The sequence below is a fragment of the Chiloscyllium plagiosum genome, chromosome 13 (genome assembly GCF_004010195.1).
Source record: "Chiloscyllium plagiosum isolate BGI_BamShark_2017 chromosome 13, ASM401019v2, whole genome shotgun sequence".
Lineage (NCBI taxonomy): Eukaryota > Metazoa > Chordata > Chondrichthyes > Orectolobiformes > Hemiscylliidae > Chiloscyllium > Chiloscyllium plagiosum.
This window is the reverse complement of record NC_057722.1, coordinates 65,820,117-65,846,727: the sequence shown is the minus strand read 5'-3', so window position 1 is coordinate 65,846,727 and position 26,611 is coordinate 65,820,117. Positions and strand designations below refer to the sequence as shown.

Here is a 26,611-nt window from a genome sequence, read left to right as displayed (position 1 = left end):
TTGTACATTACCAGCAGTGACACCTGAGGCTTTGTTATTGCCACGGATACACTCACTCAACTGTTTGGTAGCACGAAGGAGATGAGATTACATTAAAATTAAACTTAAGTGAAATAGCAGGGTGTATGCATTAAGAGCAAGTGCACTTGACTGGGTGGAACATAGTTCAATTCTTCTATGTCACATTAAGTGAACTTGGTTCATTAACTCACTTAACTTGACAACAGGATTTTTAATTTCCATTTTGGATTTACATTTTGAATTTGTCAACAGCAGTTTCTTGATTGTGGCATAATTTATGAAAGCAGAGAAATCTGCTTGTATATATGAATGATCACTTATTGTTGAACTATCTCAAAGTATTTCTAAAAATCAATCACTCCTGGATTAGTGTCTTCTTAATTGAATAAAATTAATGCATACTTTTATGCATTATACAATCATAAAGTCTATCACTTGCATGCCTGCTGAATCAAGTTATTCTTTGTTTTGATTGTAACGCCTATTTTCCTGTCAAATCAGTGCATTCAGTTCAGAATTCCTGTTTGTTTGTTTTTTTGTGTGTGACATATTCAATTTTCTGTCCATCAGAAAAAAATATACCGGAATAAGAGTAACATAAGTTGGACTGTTGAAAGAGAAATAAGCCTTCTACTCTGCTGGTAGTTGCATGGTAAACTAATAATGGAACTGTTGACTAAACAGACTGAGCATTCTGTTTATTCCGTCTCTTGTTCTTACTTTGAGCAGGTCTCTGTTATTGGTTAACCACCTGTTTTTACCTGGTTTCATCTTCCACATGGCATGAGCCAATAAGATCCAGAAGTGTTTTTGCATTGGTGGGTTCTGATCTATATTCACACAGCTACACCTTTATTTGGTGAATCCCAGTGGTCGATGTTAAGGATAGGAACACATATAGTAAGCATGACCTACATGATTGCATCCAAGCCCAGAATGTAATGAAACAGGCTATTTTGTATAATGTCTTGTTAAGTAGAATTTTCTCTACCTCTGCAATTTGAAATTATTTAGTTTTGTAATCGAGGAATCAAGGAGTAAAAGGGCCAAAGGTATACCACCTCACCAAATGAGATTTAAGCATTGAAAAAGAATAAGAAGAACTGAGGAGAAAGAAATTGAGTGAATTTGGGTTAAATCGGGTAGAGAAAGAGAAATAATTAAGGAAGGGAAAATTGGATTCAGAAAGAGAGAGAGCAAAGTAGAAAGGAAAAATAAGAAGAAGAAGTAAAAGACTAAATTTCAAATTGAGAATTTTCAAGCAAGTATATACGACCTGCAAGAACGAGATCCTATAGGTTTAATTTATGCCATCCTTAGCTGGTAAGGTTGAGCAACATTGATGGAACATAAATTTCATAATTAAAATATTCCTTATGTTTTTTAGAGTCGGCCTAAGTTTCTGCAGAAAGGATATTTGGTACTTAATGCACAAATGCAGGCATCCCATTAATTTGATAGTGACATCGTATGAAATGTATGACAGTTGGAAAATAAGGTTGAGAAGGAGGAAGGTGCATGGAGGAAACTACCAGAACAATGAGAGAACAAAACCAGTCACTTCATACTTCTCAATATTAATTGGAAGACATTTCTGTTTATCCAGCATTAAATGTTTGATAAACAGTCTGATAATTTAGCTGAACTGAAGAAGATAAGAATGATGATGGTGAAGAAGATTGGGTGCTAAGAGTATATGTAAAAACAAAAGCTATGCTTTTAGAACATAGAACAGTACAGCACAGAGCAGGCACTTCAGCCCTCAATGTTGTGCCAACCTGTGAACTAATCTAAGCTCATCCCCCTCCATTATCCCACCATCATCCATGTGCTTATCCAAGGATTGTTTAAATCTCCCTAATGTGGCTGAGTTAACTACATTGGCAGGCAGGGCATTCCACACCTTTACCACTCTCTGAGTAAAGAACCTGCCTCTGACATCTGTCTTAAATCTATCACCTCTCAATTTGTAGTTATGCCCCCTCGTATAAGCTGACGTCCTCATCCTTGGAAAAAGACTTTCATTGTCTCCCCTCTCTATTCCTCTGATCATCTTGTATGTCTCTATCAAATCCCTTCTTAGCCTTCTTCTTTCCAATGAGAACAGACCCAAGTCTCTCAGCCTTTCCTCATAAGACCTTCCCTCCAGACCAGGCAACATCCTGGTAAATCTCCTCTGCACCTTTCCAATGCTTCCACATCCTTCCTGTAATGGGGCGACCAGAAATGCACACAATATTCCAAGTGCGGCCACACTCGCATTGTGTATTGTTGCAGCATGACATTATGGTTCCAGAACTCAATCTCTCTACCAATGAAATCTAACACAACATACGCCTTCTTAACAGCACTATCAACCTGGGTGGCAACTTTCAGGGATCTGTGTATGTGGACTCCAAGATCCCTCTGCACATCCACACTACCAAGAATCTTTCCATTGACCCAATGTTCTGCCTTCCTGTTATTCTTCCCAAAGTGAATCACATCACATTTAGCTGCATTGAACTCCATTTGCCACCTCTCAGCCAAATCCTGCAGTTTATCCAAGTCCCCCTGCAACCTGTAACATTCTTCCACACTGTCTACTACTCCACTGACTTTGGTGTCATCTGCAAACTTACTAAGCCATTCACTTATGCCTGCGTCTAAGTCACTTAAACAAATGACAAACAGCAGTGGTCCCAAAATAGACCCTTCTGGCACACCACTAGTAACCAGATCGAGGCTGGATATTTTCCATCAACCACCACTCGCTGCTTTCTTTCAGAAAGCCAGTTTCTAATCTAAACTGCTAAATCACCCTCAATCCCATGCCTCTGCATTTTCTCCATCAGCCTATCATGTGGAACTTTATCAAAGGTTTTAATGAAGTCCATGTACACCACGTCAACTGCCCTATCCTCATCTACATGCTTGGTCACCTTCTTAAAAACTCAATGAGGTTTGTGAGACACGATCTGCCCTTGACAGAACCATTGTTGACTATCTGAAATCAAATTGTTGTTTGTTAGATTATTATAATCCTAACTCTTATACTCCTTTCCAAAACTTTTCCTACAACAGAAGTAAGGCTCACTGGTCTATAATTACCTGAGTCATCTCTACTGCCCTTCTTGATCAAGGGCATAACATTTGCAATCCTCCAGTCCCCTGGTATTAAACCTGTAGATGATGATGACTCAAAGATCAAAGCCAAAGCCTCCGTCATCTCCACTCTAGCTTCCCAGAGAATCCTTGGATAAATCCCATCTGGCCCAGGGGACTTGCCTACTTTCATTCCTTCTAGAATTTGAGAGGGAGAGGGTACAGTCAGAAGTGACAGTACTTCTGTTGAATAAAGGGAACTATGGAGCTATGAGGGAGGAGCTGGCCAAAGTTCAATGGTGCAATACCTTAGCAGGGATGACCGTGGAGGAACAATGGCAGATATTTCTGTGTATAATGCAGAAGTTGCAGGATCAGTTCATTCCTAAAAGGAAGAAAGATCCCAGGAGGAGGCATGGGCGGCCGTGGCTGACGAGGGAAGTAAAGAAACATATAAAGTTAAAAGAGAAAAAGTATAACATAGCTAAGATAAGTGGGAAAACTGATTCTTGAGTATTGTTGGAGCTGCATTTATCCAACCAAGTTGTGAGTGTTTCACCAAAAACCTGATTTGTGCCTTATAAGTGGACAGGTTCTAGGAAGTCAAATGATGACTTACTTGGGTCAGGATTTCCAGCTGTATAGCTACTGTATTTCTCAAACTCATCCCGTTCAGTTACTGGTCAATAGTAATGGCCAGGATGTTGAGAGGTGGGGACTCAGTAATTGGGAATACCATCAAATGCAGTGATTGGATTCTCTTTTTCTTTGTCATTGCTTGGCACAAATGTTCTTGCTACTTACCAGGCAAAATTTGATACTGTCAAATACAGGTCTAACTGTATTTGAACATGGACAGTGTGAATGGTGGCAAATATTGTGTAATCATCCGTCAACATCCCTAATATTAATATGATGATGGAGGCAACGTGATTGATGATGCAGCTAAAGATGGTTGGTCCTAGGACATAATACTAAGGAACCCCTACAGTGATGTATTGGACATGAGATGCCAAACCTTCACCAACCATGGTCATCTTCCTTTGTATCCAACCAATTTTAAGTTTTCTCTCTAATTCCTATTGACTCCAGTTTTGCTATGGCTCCTTTTTGCTGCATTTGGTCAAATGCAGTGCTGATGAAATTAAGCTGTTTTTTCCATGTTTGAACCAAGACTGTAATGAGATCAGGAACTGATTGGTGAAACCCAAATAAGAGTGTCAGTGGGCACATTATTGCTAGGTAGCAGTACTAATGATACATTCCATCTCTTTATTGATGATCGAGAGTAGACTGATAGAGTGGTAATTGGCTGGATTGGATTTGTCTTGCTTTGTGTTTACAGGACACACATAACAATTTTCCACATTGTTGGATGGACGGCAATGTTACAGATGTACTGGAGCAACTTTAGGGAAGGCAGTGGCCTCATGGTATTATCTGTTAATCCAGAGACTCAGGTAATGTTCAACTGGGTTCAAATCTCACCATGGCAGGTGGTGAAATTTGAATTCAATAAAAATTGGAATTAAGAGTCTAATGATGACAAAGCCATCAGGAAAAACCCATCTGTTCACCAATGTTGTTTAGGGAGGGAAACTGCCATTCTTGTCTGGACTACATGTGATTCCAGACCCACAACAATATGTTTGACTCTTAACTGTCCTCTAGGCAATAAATGCCAGCCTAGCCAGCAATGGCCCTCATTCTGTGATTTTTTTTTAAATGGCTCGAGGTGTGATAAATTCTGCACCAAAGGTTTTCATTATTGTTACCATAATGTTGTCAGGGTACATAGCCTTTACAATATCCAATGCCTCAAAACATTTCTTCATATCATGCAGAATGAATTGAATTGACTGATGACATCTGAGATGCTGGGGACCTCTGGAAGAGGTTTAGATGTATCAACCACATAGAACTTGTTGACGATTGCTTTAAGAGGTTTATTCTGGCCTGGTGTTTTTTATGAAAAGAGATTGAGACAAAGGTACTGAGCAATCTCTAGCAAGCCAATAAACCAAACAGTTTCTGAGACCTTTTTTTTAAAAGTTGGAACAATAGAATCAGCATGAATGGGTGGAGTTAGGCTTCCACAGAGCCAGGGTTTTAGTTTAGTTTTCAGTCATTGTTGGGGTTTTGAACTTGCCATACATCTCTCCCATCTACAGTAAAATGCTTGAGTTCTCTCTCTCTCTCTCTGCCAGAGTTTTCGCATGGTGTCATTTCCTCCTGTCACTGAAAGACTGAAGCGACTGGGCTTTTATACCCTTGAGTTTCGAAGATTGAGAGGGGATCTGATTGAGACGTATAAGATTATGAAAGGATTGGACACTCTGGCAGTAGGAAACATATTTCCACTGATGGGTGAGTGCCGAACCAGAGGACACAGTTTAAAAATACGGGGTAGACCATTTAGGACAGAGATGAGGAGAAACTTCTTCATCCAGAGAGTGGTGGCTGTGTGGAATGATCTGCCCCAGAGGGCAGTGGAGGCCCACTCTCTGGATTCATTTAAGAAGGAGTTGGATAGAGCTCTCAAAGATAGTGGAATCAAGGGTTATGGAGATAAGGCAGGAACAGGATACTGATTAGGAATGATCAGCCATGATTATATTGAATGGCAGTGCAGGCTCGAAGGGCTGAATGGCCTACTCCAGCACCTATTGTCTATTGTCTATTGTCTAATTGATAACAACTGTTCATAACTAACCTCGATCCTTTCTAGTCTAATATCTTGTATCTCATTCTTCTCCTCTACAATATTCTCCTTTTCCTGAGTGAAAACTGATGAGAAATATTCATTTAGCACCTCTCCGATCTCCACAGGGTCCACACTCAGCTTCCCACTTCTGTCTTTGATTGGCCTTATTTCTACATGACTCATCCTTTTATTCCTCACATACCTATAGAAAGCTTTAGGGTTCTCCTTTAATCTACCTGCTACAGACTACTCATGTCCTCTCTTTGCTCTTCTTAACTCTATCTTTAAATTCTTCCTCGCTAATCTGTAACTCTTCATCACCTCATCTTGAACCATCTTGTCTCATCCTTCTTCCGCTTGATAAGAGATGCAATTTCTGTAATAAACCACTGTTCTCTTACCTTATCATTTCCTCCCTGCCTGACAGGGACATTCCTATCAAGGACACACAATATCTGTTCCTTAAAGCAGCTCCACATTTCGATTATCCCCATCCCATGCATTTTGCAATCGCATTCTTTGCATCCTAAGTTTTGCCTAATCGCATTATAATTGCCCTTGCCCCATCAATAACTCTTGCCCTGTGGCATGTACCTATTCCTTTCCATCGCTAAACTAAATGTAACTGAATTATGGTCACTCTCTCCAAAGTGCACACCTACCACTAAATCAAAAACTTGGCTTGGTTCATTACCAAGCACCAGATCCAGTATGGCCTCCAGTCCATGTCTCCGAAATGGCCACAACATCAAAGTTCCAGGTACCTATCTATGCTGCAAGCTCACCTACCTTATTCGGATACTTCTGGCGTTGAAGTAAACGCACTTCAAACCAGCTTGCTGTCTGCCAGCACATTCCTGTGACTGTGAAATTCTGTCCATGTCCTCCCTACTCTCATCCGCCTGTGCACTGGAACTACACCTCAACTTCCCATGCCCCTGCTGAGCTAGTTCAAACCTACCTGAAAAGCTCCAGCACATTTCCCACTCAGGATATTAATACCCCTCCGGTTCAAGTGAAAACTGTCGTTTTTGTAGAGGTCCCAAATTTCCCAGAATGATCCCCAATCATCCAAGTACCTGAAACCCTCCCTCCTACACCATCCCTGCAGCCATGTGTTCAGCTGATAACTCTCCCTATTCCTTGCGTCGCTATCATGTGGCATGGGTAACAAACCAGAGATAACAACTCTGTTTGTTATCGCTCTCAGCTTCCACCCTAGCTCCCTGAAATCTTGGCTTACATCCCTATCCCTCTTTTTTCCTATGCCGTTGGTACCTACATGGACCACAACTTGGGGCTGGTCACCCTTTCTCTTCACAACCCCAAATACATGATCCGAGACATCACGGACCCTGGCACCTGGGAGGCAACACATCAACCGTGAGTCTCGATCGTTCTCAACAAACCTTCTATCTAACCCTCTAACTATTGAGTCCCCAATGACTAACACTCTCCTCCTTTCCCTCCTTCCCTTCTGTGCAACAGGGACAGACTCTGTGCCAGAGACCTGGACCCCACTGCATATCCTTGGTAAGTCATCCTCCCAAACAGTATCCAAAACGGTATACATGTTTTTCAGGGGAACAACCACAGGGGATCCCTCCACTTATTGTTTTTCTCCCCCTTCGAACAGTTACCCATCTTTCTTCGTGCCTAGGAGTAACTGCTTCCCTGTATCTATCACAGTCTCTGCTTCCCGAATGATCCGAAGTTCATCCAGTTCCCTAACACGGTCTTGGAGGAGTGAGAGTTGGGTGCACTTCTGCAGATGTACTTGGATGGGACACTAATGTTGTCCCTCACATCAAACATCATGCAGGAGGAACATTCCTCGCCCTGCACTGCCATTCCAGCTAGACCCCTTATCAGAAAGTACAAAAGAAGAGAAGCTTACTTGATGTGTCCCTGGTGTTTAAAGTTAGAGGAGGTGGTTGGATGGGTGGCCCTACAAAGGTAAGGCCTCGGGTTTAGAAAACACTCACTTATGTAGCTGGACAGAAATAAAAAAAGTCCTTCCTTTTCCAGAAAACTCTCCTCTCTAATGTCAAATGTAAAAGCTCAAATCAGTGACTCACTGCTCCGACAGGCCCCTGGTCCAAACTTCCGTCCTTCGAGTTGTTGCTGCTGCTGCTGAGAAACAGAAAAATGGGTTTTGGGTTGTGTCACTGAGGCGCAACATCAAAATAGGACCTAGCAGGGGCCAAATCATCAAATCTTGGGGTAACACCAACTGTAAAGTTGCAGGAACAGAAAGTGAAAGCAACCCAAGTGATTCTCTGGCTGTGGCTAGACATATAAAGATGGAGCTGAAAATGTGTTGCTGGAAAAGCGCAGCAGGTCAGGCAGCATTCAGGGAACAGGAGAATCGACGTTTCGGGCATAAGCCCTTCTTCAGGAACCTTTCCTGAAGAAGGGCTTATGCCCGAAACGTCGATTCTCCTGTTCCCTGGATGCTGCCTGACCTGCTGCGCTTTTCCAGCAACACATTTTCAGCTCTGATCTCCAGCATCTGCAGACCTCACTTTCTCCCCATATAAAGATGGAGCCAAGTGAAAGTGGTCCTAACCAGATGGGTGATAGTAGGGAGACATTGGAGGTGAATGATCTGTGATAAACTTTGTCAAAGGCTGCAGATACATTGAGAAGCATTGGAAAAACATATTTGCCTATTTCTATTCTATTTCTATTTCAATCAGTCTAAATAACAATAATGGTTTTATGCCCACATGGCAAATGGAATCCATTTTCTTGAGCACAATTGCTTAGAACCAATGGCAGAAGGATACAACATCACTGAAACTACATTTGGACATAATGTCCTGCAACATGGCTGCCACCTCCTGCCATGTGCCAGAAACATTGAAGAGCTCTTCCTTAGGACTGCTGTCCTGAGTATCAAACACTAAAATCTGTTGCTCAGTAGGTGTGCAATTGCTTCAGAATGAACAAATTACAGGTAAAAACCCAAATCCAGGGTCTTTAGCATCAATATTTAAGCTGATATTCAAGGCATAATGAACCACAATATGATGCAAGTGCCAGTTGGTGAATAGGTGTGGTATTTCTAACTTTTAAAGTCAAAGCAATGTCTTTAGTTTGCATTTAGTCCTTTTTTCTCTATTTTATTTAAAATAATATTTTGTTAAGTATAAAATTCATATAAGTGAAAAGAGCAATTAATTCTTCAAGAACCAACAATACTACAATAATGAGTTAATGAGTTAAATGAAATTCAGTAGTTTTGATAATATTGGTGAGGTATTGCTGCTGCAGTATGTGGAAGCTATTGGACACCATCTGGAGTGAGCACCATTACTGTACATAATTGCAGCTTAAAATATTCACACACCTCTGATTAGAAAATATGATCAGGGGCAAGAGAATCTAACTGCAGATGAGGCAGGTGTAGCAACCCATGGAGTAGTATCCAAGGAGCTTCTGCCACTGCAATTATCCAACAGTTATGAGGTTCTTGCAAGCTCTGTGGATGAGAGCAGGAACTGCAGAGAGAATGAGTGAACTGACAATGGGATTGTGATGCAGGGAGAGGAAAGTTGGGGGAGGAAATAGGAATGTAGTAGTGGCAGGTGACAGTATAATTAAGGGCATAGATACTGTTCTCTGTAACTGTGAGTGTAAGTCATGAAGATTGTGTGCCTCCCTTGCACCATTATTGAGGACATCACTTCAGAGCTGGAGAGGAGCGTGGGGTGGGAAGGGAGAGTCTCAGTTTCCATCATCCACATTGGTATCAACAGCATTGACAAGGCTAGAAAGGCGGTTCTGCTGAAAGAATTTGAACAGTCAAAAATTAAGTTAAAAGGCAGAATGTCCAAAGTAATTATCTCAGGTTTGCTAACTGAGCCATTGGCAAAAATAATGAGGTAAACCCACTTCTGAGAACGCAGTACAGAAATATTGGTGTGGGAGGAATGGGTTTCTGTTCATAGAGCATTTGTAACAGTACTGGGATGGAATAAGCTTTACTTGAAACATGCTGGGACTGGTGTCCTGGCAAATCAGATAATGAGGGTTGCAGTGGGGTGTTTAATAATTAGAAAGGGGAGGAAAGGATTCTGGAGAGGAGATGCATACATGATGTGGTTGCATTGCAAGGCAGCTATTTCGGAAATTATACAAAGTTGGACAGGAAGGAACAGAACTAGCAAACAAAAAACTAGGAACCAGTATGGTCACAGGTTGAAAAAAATGTTAAAAAATCAAAATTAATGCCACTTCATTTAAATCACAAAGCATTCTGGAATAATAGCACAAATAGTTGTTAATGGATATAATCATATATCCATTGCAAAGACATTGCTACAAAACAATCTGTAGCTGGGAGCTAAGTATTTAAGCATTTGTGAATATTTGAAAGGACAGGCAAGAAGGGTGATGGGTAGTTTTGTTAGTACAAGATTAAATAACACAATAACAAAAAATAATCTTGGTTTGTTAGATGCAGAATCCATATGTATAAATCAAATAAAAGGAAAAGACGACACTAGCAGGAGTAGTCTATAGGTCCCCTAACAGCAGTTATACTGTCAGTCAGAAAATAAATCAATAGATAATTAGGATATGTATGAAAGACAGTACATTAGTCAAGGAAGAATTCCATTTCCACATAGTTTGGAAAATTGAATTAGCATAAGTAGGCATGAAGAAGAATTTATGGAGTGTATTTGGAACAGTTTTCTAGAACAATATGTTATGGATACAAATAGGGATCAAACTATTTTGCATCTGGTAATGTATAATGTAAGATCTGAGAGTAAAACATCTCCCCTAGGAAATAGCAACCATGAAATGGTAGAATTTAACACTGAGATTGAGAGTAAGTAAATTAGGTTGGAAACAACTGTGCTAAAATTAAATAAGGGAAATTACAAAGTAATGAGTGCAATTTTGACTAGATTGGACTGGGAAAGGGGTTGATGAACACTGACAGACATTTAAGAAAATCATTCATGCCTTCAACAAAAGTATATGCCAGTTTGGAACCACGGAAGTTAACAATAACATTAAATTAAAAGATAAAATAGCCATGTGGCAAAAATTAGTGATAAGCCAAATGATTGGGAATATTTTGAAAAGCAACAAAAGATGACAAAAAAAAAGAAAAATAAAATGGCTTGAAAAAGGTGGAAGTGAAGACTGCAGATGCTGGAAACCGGATGAAGGGCTTTTGCCTGAAACGTCGATTTTCCTGCTCAGCGGATGCTGCCTGACCTGCTGTGCTTTTCCAGCATCAATCTAATCTAGACCCTTGAAAAAGGTGGAGTTGACTCCCAACACACACTTTCCATCAAGATCATGATGACTGGCCAGAAACGTAACTGGACTACTCATGTAAATATTGTAGCTACAAGAACAGTTCAGAACATTTCTGAGGTAGGTAATCCATCTCCAGACACCCTAAAACCTATCCACTATTTAGTGGTCACAACGATTCATCAATATTGTGATGGTGTTGCCATTGTGTTCAGCTATGTATTAAGGAGGAAAGATCCAGACCTTCGGGAGCAACTGGTTCAGAAGATTCAGATTATTTCCTACTCGAAAATACTCTTCTGTCTAGCAACCAATAAGGTAAATTGAATTTCTGCTTCCTGGTTCTTCATATTAATACTTACCATCAAAGAAGAAAACAGGACATGACATCATCAAAAAAAGTAAACCTACTTCGCAAATTATGTCAAATGCATGAGTTATTTACCAAAGTAATTTGTGTTTCTATGTCTACCATAGAGTCATAGAGATGTACAACATGGAAATAGACTTTTTGGTCCAACCCGTCCATGCCAACTAGATACCCCAACCCAATCTAGTCCCACCTGACAGCATCCGGCCCACATCCCTCCAAACCCTTCCTATTAGGTTAGATATATTGGAAGAACAATCCTTATTGTGGGCAGCATGGTGGCACAGTGGTTAGCACTGCTGCCTCACAGCACCAGAAACCTGGGTTCAATTCCCGCCTCAGGCAACTGTATGTGTGGAGTTTACACATTCTCTGTGTGTGGGTTTCCACCAGGTGCTCCGGTTTCCTCCCACAGCACAAAAAATGTGCAGGTTAGGTGAGTTGGCTATGCTAAATTGCCTGTAATGTTAAGTGAAGGGGTAAATGTAGGTGGGTGGGTTGCCCTTCAAAGGGTCGGTGTGAACTTTTTGGGCCGAAGGGACTGTTTCCACACTGTAAGTAATCTAGTCTTATATTATTACTTATCATAACAGTTCCCTGAAATTGTTTTCCAACACTCAATGTTATTTGAGCAAAATTAAACGAGCCGAGCAACACAGTAATCAGATTCGGCTGCAGGGGTTGCTAAACTTGAAGTTCACATGGGATTCCTCTAACTTTAATTACGTTTTTCCGTGCTTTCTCATTTGTCAATAATAATTCAATATAAGAAGAGAAACTTGCTCTGATGCCAAATACCAGCAGCGGACTCCACCAGCAATAACTGCAATGTATTTGTTGTGTTTGCTGTTGCTTGTTTTAATGGCCTCTATGTTCGGCAAAGGCAATCAAAGTTGCACACTTCAAGGAAGGTTTAACTTGCCAGAGCTTTCACAAGATGGAGACATCATCATTGGTGGAGTTTTCCCCATTCATTACCGAGGAGAGCTTCCAAAGACTTCCTACCAAATTCTACCAGAAACTCCAACATGTATAGAGTGAGTGAAGTCTTCCTCAATATGTTATTGAGAACTCAAAGGGACTGTGAGAGGAAATGCCATGGTATAGTCCAAACTGACTGAAAACAGAGAAAGGAAGAGCTTCACAAAAAAGACAGGGGTCAGAGATTCTAAGAGTGTGGGAGAGGCTGGTTGGAAGAAGATGCTATTACCAATGTGGATAATTTACAATGAGTGTAGATTTCATTTTTCTCTAAACTAATTCTAAATTTATTTCAGATAGACTGAAATTCACATATGAACCAGTAAAATAATAAGTTGCAACATTTATGTTTTTTCTCCAGATAACATGTAGTCAATCCAATAGGTTATGTTTTTTTTATGAGTGGAAATTGTGATTGTATAAATGTATGTGTCTTGCTGATATACATAGTACATGAAAGACTCTGCTACATAAATACATTTGTTTATGTGCATTTTTCAGATTCATACATTTGTGTTTCCCACAGTTTTAACCTGAGAGCATTTCGCTGGGCTCAGTTGATGATTTTTGCTATTGAAGAAATTAATAATGACCCATTACTACTTCCCAATATCACTCTGGGGTATAAGATTTACGATTCCTGTGCCACTCCAGTGTTGGCTCTTAGAGCAGCCCTGACAATCCTTAATGGTCAAGATGAAAATGTTACACTTTTGAAATGCCGTGGAGGTTCTTCAGTGCATGCACTTATTGCTGATGCTGGCTCAACACAATCCATAGCAATCGCCCGAACAGTGGGGATATTTGGAATACCAATGGTAAGTTGCAAAATATTTAACATGAAGCTGTTATAAACTTTCTCAGTAGCATGGAGATCAAGGATAGCAATGGTACTTCAAGGTTGAGGCAAGTACTTTTTTGTTGATCGGAACTTTCAAAGAATATGGAGCAAAGACCGTTAAATAGAGCTGAGGAGGAGATAAATTTAATGTCAAGTAGGCATAAAAGTTTGCGTGGACTTCTGTTTTCACATCCATAAGTCACTCTGAGCCATACTAACAAAGAAACATCCAGTTTGATCACTAGTTTGAGTTATGTTAATCAAGCTGCACTTGAGCAATGCTAAAGGTTTTGCAATTATCATTCCAGCATGAGATTATAAAAATAAATATTGCTCAGACATGGAGCATGGGCCTTGTTAGCAGGATGCATGATCTGATATTGGGAGGGATGGAATTCAGTCTCATAGCCAGCACATACACCATTTCAAAAGAACGCATCAAAGTGTCACAAGCTGAGATATTATAGATAGAGTCATAGAGATGTACAGCATGGAAACAGACTCTTCGGTCCAAACCATCCATGCCGACCCAATCGATTCCCACCTGCCAGCACCCGGCCCATATCCCTCCAAACCCTTCCTATTCATATACTCATCCAAATGCCTCTTAAATGTTGTAATTGTACCAGCCTCCACCACATCCTATGGCAGCTCATTCCATACACGTACCACCCTCTGCGTGAAAAAGTTGCCCCTTAGGTCTCTTTCTAATTTGGAGCTGTATTTTCACAAGTGGTGGAAGAGAACATGAAAAAAGAAAACCATTCATCAAATCTGTGAAATTGAATGTAGAAAGATTTAATTAGATCAATTCTGCATTCTACATTGTTCTTTGGTATCTGCACAATAATGAATACTTAAAACCAAGAGATGAAAATATTTGTGAAATACATTTGGCCCTTTATGTGCAATGGGTTCAGGGACAATATGAAATAGCATTGAAATAATCTGATTTTATCCCTCCACCCTGGAGGCTTCCTGCCTATATTCCTGATAAAGGGCTTTTGCCCGAAACGTCGATTTTCCTGCTCCTCGGATGCTGCCTGACCTGCTGTGATTTTCCAGCACCACTCTGATCTAAACTCTGATCTGTATTCAAGCTGCATACAGAGAAATTGGATGAATGGCTTCCCTCTTAAGAGTTCTATGTGAAATTGCTTTTAACAATTCTTAGTTCCAGTTCATGGTTTCAGCCTACAGTCCAAATTAGCAACGATTGCTAATTTCACTCATTTTCAGCAACTGGAAACAAAACAGATCAGACTCGTTTGAATTGCCATAGAGGTATTGTTAGGTCAAAGCTTTACTTTGTAGCTAACCTGAGATCTTCCCACTTCCATTTTGAAACAATAAAAGTAAATTATGTCCTTGTACTAGCATACATTTCTTAATTCCTGAAACAACTGCTAAAACTGTACAATTTACATAGATGACAGTCTACAAATTACTGTAATCAATCATACTGGCCAATATCTGAAAGCATTCTTTTAATATTCATATCTTCATTACTTAGCATTGATTGTGGTCTTCAATAAACTAAGGAGTGGACTGTTAAATGAGAACATTGTCTTGATTTGCAAATTTGGCCAAATTTAAAGTTCACAAACGTTAAGAATGTGTATGCGAACTAATCTGCAAGGAATAATATAATGAGATTTCGTCTTCCAACCTGAGTATAAAACTGATATTGTGCATCAGGCACCCATTACAGAAACCCACTTGATTTTCCTTTCTCCTGAAACCAGTGGAAACTGGCGTGGATGAGGTGGCAAATCTTTAATGCAATTTTGAGCTGTGGCAGTAAATTGAAAATCTATCCCTCAACTTCTTGAATAGACATTTTAAAAGACAGACTTCCTAATCACAACAAAAGTACTGTATTAAAATGTCTCTTTTTGATATTTTGACAGGTTAGTTACTTTTCTTCGTGCACGTGTTTGAGCAATAAAAAGCAATTCCCAACCTTTTTCCGAACTGTACCCAGTGATTATTTCCAAGTCACAGCATTTGTGCAGCTTGTGAAACATTTTGGTTGGACTTGGTTGGCAGTGTTTGGATCCAATGATGATTATGGACACTTGGGAATTTCGACCTTTGTGGAACAAGTCACAAAAGTTGGAGTCTGTGTTGCTTTCTCTGACTTTCTCCCCAAAGTGTATGACAAGGAGAAAATCCTGCACCAAGTCAAGCTCATTAAATCGTCGAACGTCAAAGTTATTCTCGCCTTTGCTCCTGAGATAGATCTGAGCTTCTTGATGGAGGAACTTGTGCGGCAGAATGTCACTGGATTGCAATGGTTGGCTAGTGAAGGCTGGAGCACTGCAGCACTGCTCTCTACAGCAGGCAATTCTGAAACTTTGGGTGGGACGTTGGGTTGGGCAATTCGTAGGGCTGATATTCCCGGTATTAAACAGTTCCTGGTCAGGCTCCATCCATCCAAGTACCCAGGCAATGTATATATTAAGCAGTTTTGGGAAGCTGTGTTTCATTGTACGTGGACACCATACAACAACACAGGAGAAACAAGGATGGGGCCTTCAAAACAAGAGTGCACTGGCCAAGAAAACTTAAAAGACGTCCGTACCATATTCACTGATGAATCACAATTGAGAGTTTCCTACAATGCATATAGAGCTGTTTATGCTGTGGCCCATTCTATCCATAACATAATGCTGTGCAAAAAGGGCCAAGGGCCATTTATCAATAAAGCATGTCCAGACATTTCAAACCTTAAACCTTGGCAGGTAAGTGGTCTATCAATAAAAATTGCATCTTAAAGCATTTAGTATTCAAATCACATGACAATAAATTTACACTCAATGCACTTGATAAGAATGACTTGTCAGATAATCCCACACAATAGGCAATAGCATGTGTAATCGTGATCATCGCAACTAAATGCAATTCAAATAAGGTTGTTGCGATAGAAACAAATATAAATTGTGAAGATAAATTGTTTTCACACCAGGTCTCAGTCAAATCCATGCATTCACTTTTTTGAATTGATCTGCCATCGTGTAGTTTGCAGTAAATCTGACAATCTACTATTTGAATGAATAAGAACAAAAAAAAATGTATTTTTCTCTAAGGGGAGTGAAGCTTGCTTGATTCTAAATAATATAAGTATATATATTGTCCTTCTGATGATTCATTAAGCCAAGATATATCTGACCTCTCATGTGAACATGAAAGATCCTGTGACACTCTTAATTCTTCGAGTATGGAACATGTATAACCTATGACAGATATCTAAAACAAATTGAGTCATACAGTCCTAGAGATGTACAGCATGGAAACAGACCCTTTGGTCCAACACATGCATGCTAACCAGATAACCTAACCTAACCTAGTCCCATTTGGGAGCACTTGGCCCATATCCCTCTAAATACTTCCTATTCATATATGCATCCAGATGCCTTTTAAATTCTATAATTATGCCAGCCTCCATCACTTCCTCTGGCAGCTCATTCTTTACACACACCACCCTCTATGTGAAAATGTTGCCTCTTATGTCTCTTTTAAATTTTCCCCTCTCACCTGAAACCTATGCCTTCTAGTTCTGGACTCCCCCTACTCCAGGGAAAAGACTTTGCTTATTTACCCTATTTATACCCCTCATGATTTTATAAACCTCTATAACGTCACCCCTCAGCCTCTGATGCTCCAGGGAAAACAGCCCCAGCCTATTCAGCCTCTCCTTTTGGCTCAAATCCTCCAACGCTGGCAACATCCTTATAAATCTTTTCTGAACTCTTTCAAGCTTCACAATATCCTTCTGATAGGAGGGGTCCAGAATTGCACACAGTATTCCAAAACTGGCTCTGATTACTATCTAAGGAAGCTCACTGCGCTCAATTTGACTGTTTTATTTCTTACATTACAAATCTCATTACAGTTTTGAAATGTTCTGGTCATGTGATAAGCGGTACAGAAATGGAAAGATTTCTTTATTATGGAAGCCAGATTAGATTAGATTAGATTCTCTACAGTGTGGAAACAGGCCCTTCAGCCCAACAAGTCCATACCGACTCTCCAAAGGGTAATCCACCCAGACTCATTTCCCCTCTGATTAATGCACCTAACACTATGGGCAATTTAGCTTGGCCAATTCACCTGGCCTGCACATCTTTGGACTGTGGGAGGAAACCAGAGCACCCAGAAGAGACCCACGCAGACATGTGGAGAATGTGCAAATTCTACACAGACAGTCACTCAAGGCTGGAATCGAACCCGGATCCCTGGTGCCATGAGGTAGCAGTGCTAACCACTGAGCCATTGTGCCACTCCAGATACCATGAGTTTTCCACTATTTTTCCTGAATTTAGCAGGAAACATTTGATTTTCCTTTTCATAGTATGAAATAAGTATTTTGTATCCATTTTCAAATGTGGTGCTTTAAATAAAATAGATACATTTAAAACATTTAAAATTTTCTAATTTAGGATTTTCTGTTACGATACTTAACGTTTGGATTGAAACCAATATCAGTGGAACATGAAGGCAAGTAACTGGCAGCATATAAATTGGAGGCAAAATTCCATTCAAAAACAAAATGTATATGAAAATTTTGAACATTACCAAAACGAATTTTAAAAAGTCTGAGGATATTATCCCTCAACCCAGATAAATAATTTTAGCACTTGGCTTTCATGCATTTCAGAATGAAAAATGGGACTGGCCTTTGGAATTGTGTTGTATTTCAAAAAAAGAACCTGCATTTTTACTGTAGACAGTTCATGCCAACAATGTACTATTGAAGCATAGCTATTTATATAGACAATTTGGCAGCCAACATGCACAGCAATCTCCCACAAAGTGTAATAGTATAAATGATTTGATCACCTGTTTTTGACATGGATTGAGGAATAAATATTGTCATGGTACCCAGCCAACTCACTGTACTTATCCAATTGTACAATATGATCAATTATTTCCATTTGAAAGGTCAGAAGACTCCTTGGTTTACTTCCTCATTTAAAAGATGGCACCAAAAAGAGTGCTGCACTCCCTCAGTACAATACTCAATACTGGAATATCAGATGAAGTCGTGTGGTCAAGTTCTGAAGGGGGGCTTTACTCCATGGACTTATGTCAATAAATAAATGACACCTATGACTATTTCAGATGTATGAGTCAGTGGCAGCCTTACTGGAGTTTCATGTTGACTTTAAATACTGGCTATAAGTATAACAGGAAGCATATTCTCTGATTTCTACACAAAGGTCCTGCGTTACTTAAAGGAGGTTAACTTTACAACTACGCTTGGAGATGAAGTGAGATTCAATGCCAATGGTGATCCTCTTGCAGTCTATGATCTCTTGAATTGGCAGGTCGACTCAAATGGGAACATTAAGTACGTTAAAGTTGGCCAGTACGATGCATCTGCTGAGACTGAGAACCAACTGGTGATACAGGAGAATGCTATAATCTGGAATGGAGGACAGAAAATGGTAAGGAATGAAGGAAAATTAATGTTCATACCTTATTTCGTGCAGCTGAAAGTTTCAGTGGCCAAAACATCATCAAAGATATACAGATCATCTCAGAAAATTCTACATCCTCTTCCATCATTGTGATTAACATCATGAAACAAACGAGCAAAGATGGGCATGGAGAGTGGGAGTAGGTGATTGTATATTCTTATCAGATTGAGAGGTGTCTATCAGAAAGAAGACACAAAAATTCAAGGAGATAAAAAGGCAAAAGAGAAAGATTTGGAAGATGTACAGAGTGGTATTATGTAAGATCTTGACAATGCCCTATATTGTAAAACAAGCAGAAGTGAGTTGACAGCCCATTTTACTTGTCTCTCTATTTTGATGGAACTAAGAATGATAATGATAGGTAGCCTGCCAACTCATGAACCATCGTTTCAATTATCACATGCAGTCAACTCTACTCACAGTGAGAAATTGAAATAAGATGAATCCGAATAAAGGATTCATGCAAATAGAGTAATCAAAAGAGATTTTGATTAATCAGTTTCTGGTATTTCTGATATTGTGATTCTATTTAAATGTTAAACACTTGTGGCCATAACAGAGATGTGGGTTTCACAGGGGGAGGAATGGTTATTAGATGTTCCAGGGTTTAGAACATTTAAAAAGAACAGGGAGGGTGGAAAAAGAGGTGGAGGTGTAGCATTGTTGATCAGAGAGTGCATCACAGCTACAGAAACAAAGATTGTTGAGGAAGGTTTGTCTATTGAATCAGTATAGGTGGAAGTTAGGAACAGCAAGGGATCAGTCACCTCACTGGGGGCTTTCTACAGACCCCCTAATAGTAGTAGAGAGATTGAAGTTCTCAAAAGCTGGCAGATTTTGGACAAATGCAGATGTAGCAGGGCTGTTGTTATGGGTGATTTCCACTTTCCCAATATTGACTGGAACCTCCTTAGTGCAGATGGTTTGGATGGAGCCTTTTTTGTCAGGTGTGTTCAGGAGGGGTTCCTTACTTAGTATGTAGACAGACCAACGAGGGGAGAGACCATTTTGGATTTGGTGTTTGGCAACGAGGTATCATTGGGAGCAATTGTTCCACAGAAATGGCACAGCAGACATGTGGAGACTGTTTAAGGAGCAGTTGTTGCGAGTGATGCACAAATTTGTTCCTCTGAGACAGGTAAGAACAGGTAAAATTAAGGAACCTTGGATGACGAAAACAGAGGAGCTTCTCGTCAAAAGGAAGAAGGCAGCTTATGTGAGGTGGAGGAGCCAAAGATCTATCACAGCTTTAGAGGATTACAGGCTTGCTAGAAAGGAGCTCAGAAATGGACTGAGGAGAGTCAGGAGGGGGCACGAGAAAGGCTTGGCAGGAAGGATTAGAGAGAACCCAAAAGCATTTTACTCATATGTGAAGAATAAGAGAATGATCAGGGAGAAGGTAGGGCAAATCAGGGATAGCGTAGGGAACTTGTGCGTGGAGTCTAAGCAGATAGGGGAAGCCCTAAATGAGTTTTTTGCTTCGGTTTTCACTAAGGAAAGGCACCTTACTGTGAATGCGAAGTTTGAGAAGTAGGGATACAGGCTTGATCAGATCAAGATTGATAAAGTTGATGTGCTCGAAATTTTGGCAAACGTAAAGATTGATAAGTCCCCAGGGCTAGACCAGATTTATCCTAGGCTGCTCTGGGAAGTGAGAAAGGAGTTGCTACGCCACTGAAGAAGATCTTTCCTTCCTCACTCTTCACGGGAATCGTACAGGAGGATTGGAAGGAGGTGAATGTTGTTTCTCTTTTTAAGAATTCCTGGCAACTACAGACCAGTCAGTCTTATGTCTGTGGTTAGCAAGGTTTTGGTAAGAATTCAGAGAGATAGGATTTATGACTATTTGGAAAAGCGTAGCATGATTAAAGACAGTCAGCATGGCTGCGTGAGGGGCAGGTCATGCCTAACTAATCTTATTGAGTTCTTTGAGGAGGTGACAAGACAGGTCGACAAAGGTCGAACAGTGGATGTGGTGTACATGGACTTCAGCAAGGCATTTGGTAAGGTTCCCCATGGTAGGCTCATTCATAAAGTCAGGAAGTATGGGATACAAGATTTGGTGTTCTTGCTTCAGAACTGGTTGGCTTACAGAAGGCAGAGAGTGGTTGTAGATGGAAAGTATTCCGCCTGGAGGTCAGTGTCGAGTGGTGTCCTGCAGGGCTCTGTTCTTGGGCCTCTGCTCTTTGTAGTTTTTTTTATGAATGACTTGGATAATGAGATTGAGGGGTAAGTTAGTAAATTTGCAGATGACACAAAGGTTGGAGGTGCCATTGATTGTATTGGTGGTTATTGCAGGCTGAAGCACGACATAGACAGGATGCAGAGCTGGGCTGAGAAATGGCAGATGGGGTTCAACCTGGAAAAAAGCAAAGTCGTGCATTTTGGAAGGTTGAACTTGAATGCTAAATATAGGGTTAAAGACAGGATTCTTGGCAGTGTGGAGGAACAGAGAGATCTAGGTGTTCAAGCACATAGATCCCTCAAAGTTGCCACCCAAGTGGATAGAGTTGTTAAGAAAGCATATGGTGTTTTGGCTTTCATTAACAGGGGGATCGAGTTTAAGAGCCGCGAGGTTTTGCTACAGCTCTACAAGTCCTTGGTGAGACCACACTTCGAATATTGTGTCCAGTTCTGGTTGCCCTACTATAGGAAAGATACAGAGGCTTTGGAGAGGGTGCAAAGAAGGTATACCAGGATGCTGCCTGGACTGGAGGGCTTGCCTTATCAAGAGAGGTTGACTAAGCTCGGACTTTTCTCTTTGGAGAGAAGGAGGAAGAGAGGTGATCTGATTGAGGTATACGAGGTAATGAGAGGCATGGATAGAGTTAATAGCCAGAGACCTTTCCCTAGGGCAGGATTGATTAGCATGAGGGGTCATAGTTTTAAGATATTAGAAGGAAGGCATAGAGGGGACGTCAGAGGAAGGTTCTTTACACAGAGAGTTGTGAATGCATGGAATGCGTTGCCAGCGGTGATGGTGGAAGCAGCGTCATTCGGGACATTTAAGTGACGGCTGGACATGCACATGATAGCAGTGAATTGAGGGGTGTGTAGGTTAAGTTATTTTATTTTACATTAGGATTAATGCTAGGCACAACATTGTGGGCCAAAGGGCCTGTTCTGTGCTGTACTTTTCTATGTTCTACGTTCTAATTGGAAAAATACAACAGTCAATGCATTCTGTATTAATGCATCCATTATCAGTTTAATTTTGTTCACATAACAGGTTTTAGATCAAATCTCATTATTTTCTCAGGAGGTTAAACAAATGCAATTCATAAATTATGACCTCCTGAATAATGCACACGAGTAATGAAATAGAAAGTTATTGCTCTTTTCCTATCCAGGTCATCAAGTCACAGTGCAGTGAAACTTGTTTACCTGGAACAAGAAAAGGAGTCAGACCTGGACAGCCAATTTGTTGCTTTGATTGTATACCCTGTGCTGAAGGTGAAATTAGCAATGAAACTGGTATGTATATCTATTTGCCTTCATCTCCCTGTTTTTACATATAATTCATCTATTTACACATTTGTGTCTATTTATCTCATCTTTATTTATCTATCTGGCTAACTATGAAATTGAGGACAAGCTATTAAGAGATTAATTTTTCTCATGATGGCTATTCAGATCAGTTAGTTGTGATTTTAAAGAGTGCTTTATGGCAGCATTACAATATGTTGAAGGTCATGTGAGTATAATATTCATTCTTCTTTTTATAAAAACTGTAAGTGAGAAATTGGATTTGGGAAAATACAGCACAAATGACCAAAATCTGTCATTTCAAAAAAAAATGCTCATGGTTGTGGGCATCACTGGCTAGGCCAGCATTTAGTACCAAGTTCTAATTATCCCAAAGAAAGTGTTGGTGAGCTTCCTCCTTAGACAACTGTAGAGACATCCACATTGCTGTTAGGAAGGGGCTTGCAGGATTTTGAACCTCTAACAGTACGGTATGTGGCAGGTGGTGATATGCACATGCATCTGCTGCCCTGTCCTACTGGATAGCAAAGGTCATGAGTTTAAAAATTCCTACTGGAGGAGCTTTGATGGTGTTGTTGCAATGCATCTTGTAGCTGGTACATACTGCAGACCACAGTACATTGGTAGTGAAGGGAAATTGATGGGTGACAATCAAGTGGTTGCTTTGTCCTGCATGAGGTCAAGTTTCCTGAGTGTTCTTGGAGCTGCACTCATTCAGACAGTTGGGAATTATTCCATCATCCTCCTCAGTTGTGTTTTTAAGATGGCAGATAAAATATTGAGGGCACAAGAAATGAGTTACTCACCACAGAATTCCTAGCCTATGACCTGCCATTGTTGCCACAGTATTTCTATGACTGGTCCAGTTCAGTTTGACAGTTTGAATTTCAAGGGTTGATGGTTCTTTATTAGAGATAGCTATGGCATTGGTCTAGTATAAATATTGCCTGTCACTTACTAGCCCAACCTGGAAGTTTACCAGGTCTTGCAACATAGAAACACATACTGCTTATTTGAGGAGCTGTGAATGGATCTGAACATTGCACAATCATTAGCAAACATTGCCACATCTGGCCTTCTGACCAAGGGAATATAATTGATGAAGTACCTGAAAACTTTTGGGCCTAGGTCATAGGAACTCTTGTAGTAATGTTCTGGAGCTAATTCATTTAGCTTATTCATTTGTTTACCTAGTTTAAAATATGAAAAAAGCTTTAATATAAACTGTTACTATTTCTTTATTTTTCTATTATTTAATGAAATAATGATTAACTTTTCAACTCTCGTTTCTCTTACTACTTTGCACCTAAGCTTTTTTTGTACCTAGATACCTTGGTACCTAAGATGATGCCATATGTGTCGACATTATACACTTTTCACTGTACTTTTGTACTTCTGTAATTGAGTATACATGACAATGAAATCTAAAGTCTAAAAATCTAAAATGTAGACACAATTATCTTCCTGGATATGGCAGAAGCCAGTGAAATGATTCCCATTGATTCCAGTTTTGCTGGGGCTCTTTGATGTTAAAGGTAGTCGAATGCTGCCTCACATTTGGAATACAACTCTTTTTTCCATGTTTGGATAAAGGCTTAAATGAGGTCAGGAACCAAGTCGCCCAAACTGAGGGTCAGTGAGTAAATTGTTCTTTGCAAGTCACACTTGATAGCACTGTTGGTTAGCCTTTTACACACTGCTTGATTTTTTTTTCCCATTACTCCCAAATTGCAATGTGCAATAATATGTATGAACACAAGAAATTCATAGTTGATTGTGCACAATGAGGCTTGGCCAGGTGCCCAGATTGCCATTAGATTATTGAAACAACTAATCTTGAGCGAAGACTTTGCCTGATTGTTAGCTCTGGATTTTTGATTTCTTTGTTAAGTGCATAATGTTTATAACATCAGATGTTTGCAATTTCTAAAACCAAAGCTTTAGAGGGTCTAGATGATTTACACTTCTGTTGGCCTGTAGTAACGAGCTTTCTTATTTAGAAAATGAAAGGTTATCAATGAATGACAGTTCTATTTAAAGATGTTTTGCCATTCTAATGTCACCATCAAATACATTGATTCCACCCAGTGTTTAGTGGATAAATGTACAAGGAAGTGTCATAACTTAGTATGGGGGCATGAAAGGCATGAGGGTGGCTGGTGTACAAGTCACACAAGGGTCTTGAGGGGTTTGGTGTTTCAGTAAAAGGGCATCAGGTAACATGGATACAGCATAGGGAGCCTGTGGAAATGAGGAGTTCTGGGGATGAGGGCTCGGAAGTTTTAAATTTTCCATTATAGCTGGGATGATGTCGCAAACCACCAGAATTGACTCTTTAACAATTTTCCTCAACATCCTGCTGCCCCTTTGTCCACCTCTGTATTCTTTCTATCGTTACCTTTCCTGGATCTGCTCTACATAACCTAATTTTGGGGCTGTTTCACCTGATTATCATAAATCATGACAGGAAATCAGGATTTTTGAACCGGACGTGTCGCCTTATTTTTTAGAACATAAAGCCAAGTAGCCAGACTGGGCAAATCACCCCTTGAGCCTGCTCTGTCATTTGATACAACCATGGCTTGTCTCATTTCTGCCCAAAATCCACTTTCCTATCTGCTCTCCACAATCCTTTTATTACTAATAAAAAATCTTTCTCCTCTTTGTATTTATTTAATGTACCAGTATCTACCTCATTCTGGGGTCATACATTCAACAGATTCACAACATGTTGCGAGAAGCAGTTTCTCCTTAGTTCTGGTTTAAAGCATACCCCTTATCCTGAAGGTACAATGAATCTACCTTCATTGTAGATTGCCCCAAATTGGGAAACATCTTTTCTACATCTTGTTTTGGTCCAGATAGATAAATAGAAAGTAGTCAATCTTGAAATGTACTGAAAAACATGTCCTGTGTTGTCTTCTGCAGATTCCGTGGACTGCTTGGCATGTCAGTCCGATTACTGGCCAAACCTAAATAGAGACAAATGCATCCCAAAGGAAATTGAGTTTTTGTCATTTGGAGACACCATGGGGATCATTTTAACAACATTGTCCTTATTTGGTGCTTGCATATCAATGGTTGTTATGGCTGTTTTCTACTATTATAAGGATACACCTATTGTCAAAGCTAACAATTCTGAGTTAAGCTTTCTTCTTTTATTTGCATTGGTATTCTGCTTCCTCTGCTCCCTTCTCTTCATGGGTCAACCAACAGTCTGGTCCTGCATGTTCCGACATACAGCATTCGCAATCATATTTGCCCTTTGCATCTCTTGCATCCTTGGAAAAACAATCACAGTATTAATGGCATTCACTGCAACACATCCAAATAATGATGTTATGAAATGGTTTAGTCCACTACAACGAAGTCTTGCTGTGTTTCTTCTGCCATCAATTCAAGTTGTGATATGTATTCTGTGGTTGATATTATCACCCCCATTTCCAGCAAAGAATATTGAATATCAAAGTGTGACCATTATATTAGAATGTGATGTGGGGTCAGCAACAGCCTTTTATTGCATGTTGGGCTACATTGGCTTACTCTCTGTTATGTGCTTTGTTCTTGCATTCCTAGCACGTACGTTGCCAGATAACTTCAATGAAGCAAAGTTTATCACTTTCAGCATGCTGATCTTCTGTGCAGTTTGGATAACTTTCATCCCAGTTTACATCAATTCCGGAAAGTACATAGTAGCTGTTGAAATATTTGCAATATTGTCTTCCAGTTTTAGTTTGTTGGTCTGTATATTTGCTCCAAAGGTTTATATCATTCTATTGAGGCCAGAACTGAACACCAAAAGAAATATAATGGGCCGGTCGTCCTCTAACAAGTTTTGAATATGAGAAAAATAATTATCTGTAGTCTATCTAAAAGCAAAATTTATAAGTGGCCCAACTTTTATTTACTGCAATGCTAAAATTAGCATTTGTCATTTTGTATATTCTAATGGCTGTAACATACAGTAGAGTCCTTAGGAAATATCCAAGAGAAAATAAAAAAACAATATAAATATCTGAGAGCTTATTTAGCCTCCCACTTTATCAACACCATCTGACCAGTGACCTTACAATAACAACAGTGTCCTGAACAATAATTATCCTTCAACTAACGTCACTAAAATAATTTACCAAGTCATTACTGCACTGATATTCATGGGACCTTGCTGTGCGCAAATTGGCTGTTGTAATACCTACATTACAACAATGTCTGCAATTTGAAAGTAATTTGTTACAAAGTGTCTTGGAACATCCAATTCTCCTTTTCTGAGCATAATGCAATTTCACAGCAACATTGTAATCTCTCAGTAGACACAATACCAACATTTATATTTTTAGATCTACATCACAGGAATCCACTCAACT

The 26,611-nt window shown here is 39.9% G+C and overlaps 1 protein-coding gene across 1 annotated transcript; it reads left to right on the top strand.

Annotated features, from left to right (window-relative positions):
• The first annotated feature begins 12,317 nt into the window (after positions 1-12,317).
• LOC122556352 (extracellular calcium-sensing receptor-like) lies at positions 12,318-26,086 on the top strand. Its single transcript, XM_043702985.1, has 6 exons — positions 12,318-12,493; positions 12,964-13,255; positions 15,189-16,022; positions 18,501-18,728; positions 22,112-22,235; positions 25,176-26,086. The coding sequence occupies exons 1-6, from the start codon at positions 12,318-12,320 to the stop codon at positions 26,084-26,086; spliced, it is 2,565 nt and encodes an 854-aa protein (XP_043558920.1).
• The last annotated feature ends 525 nt before the right edge of the window (positions 26,087-26,611 follow it).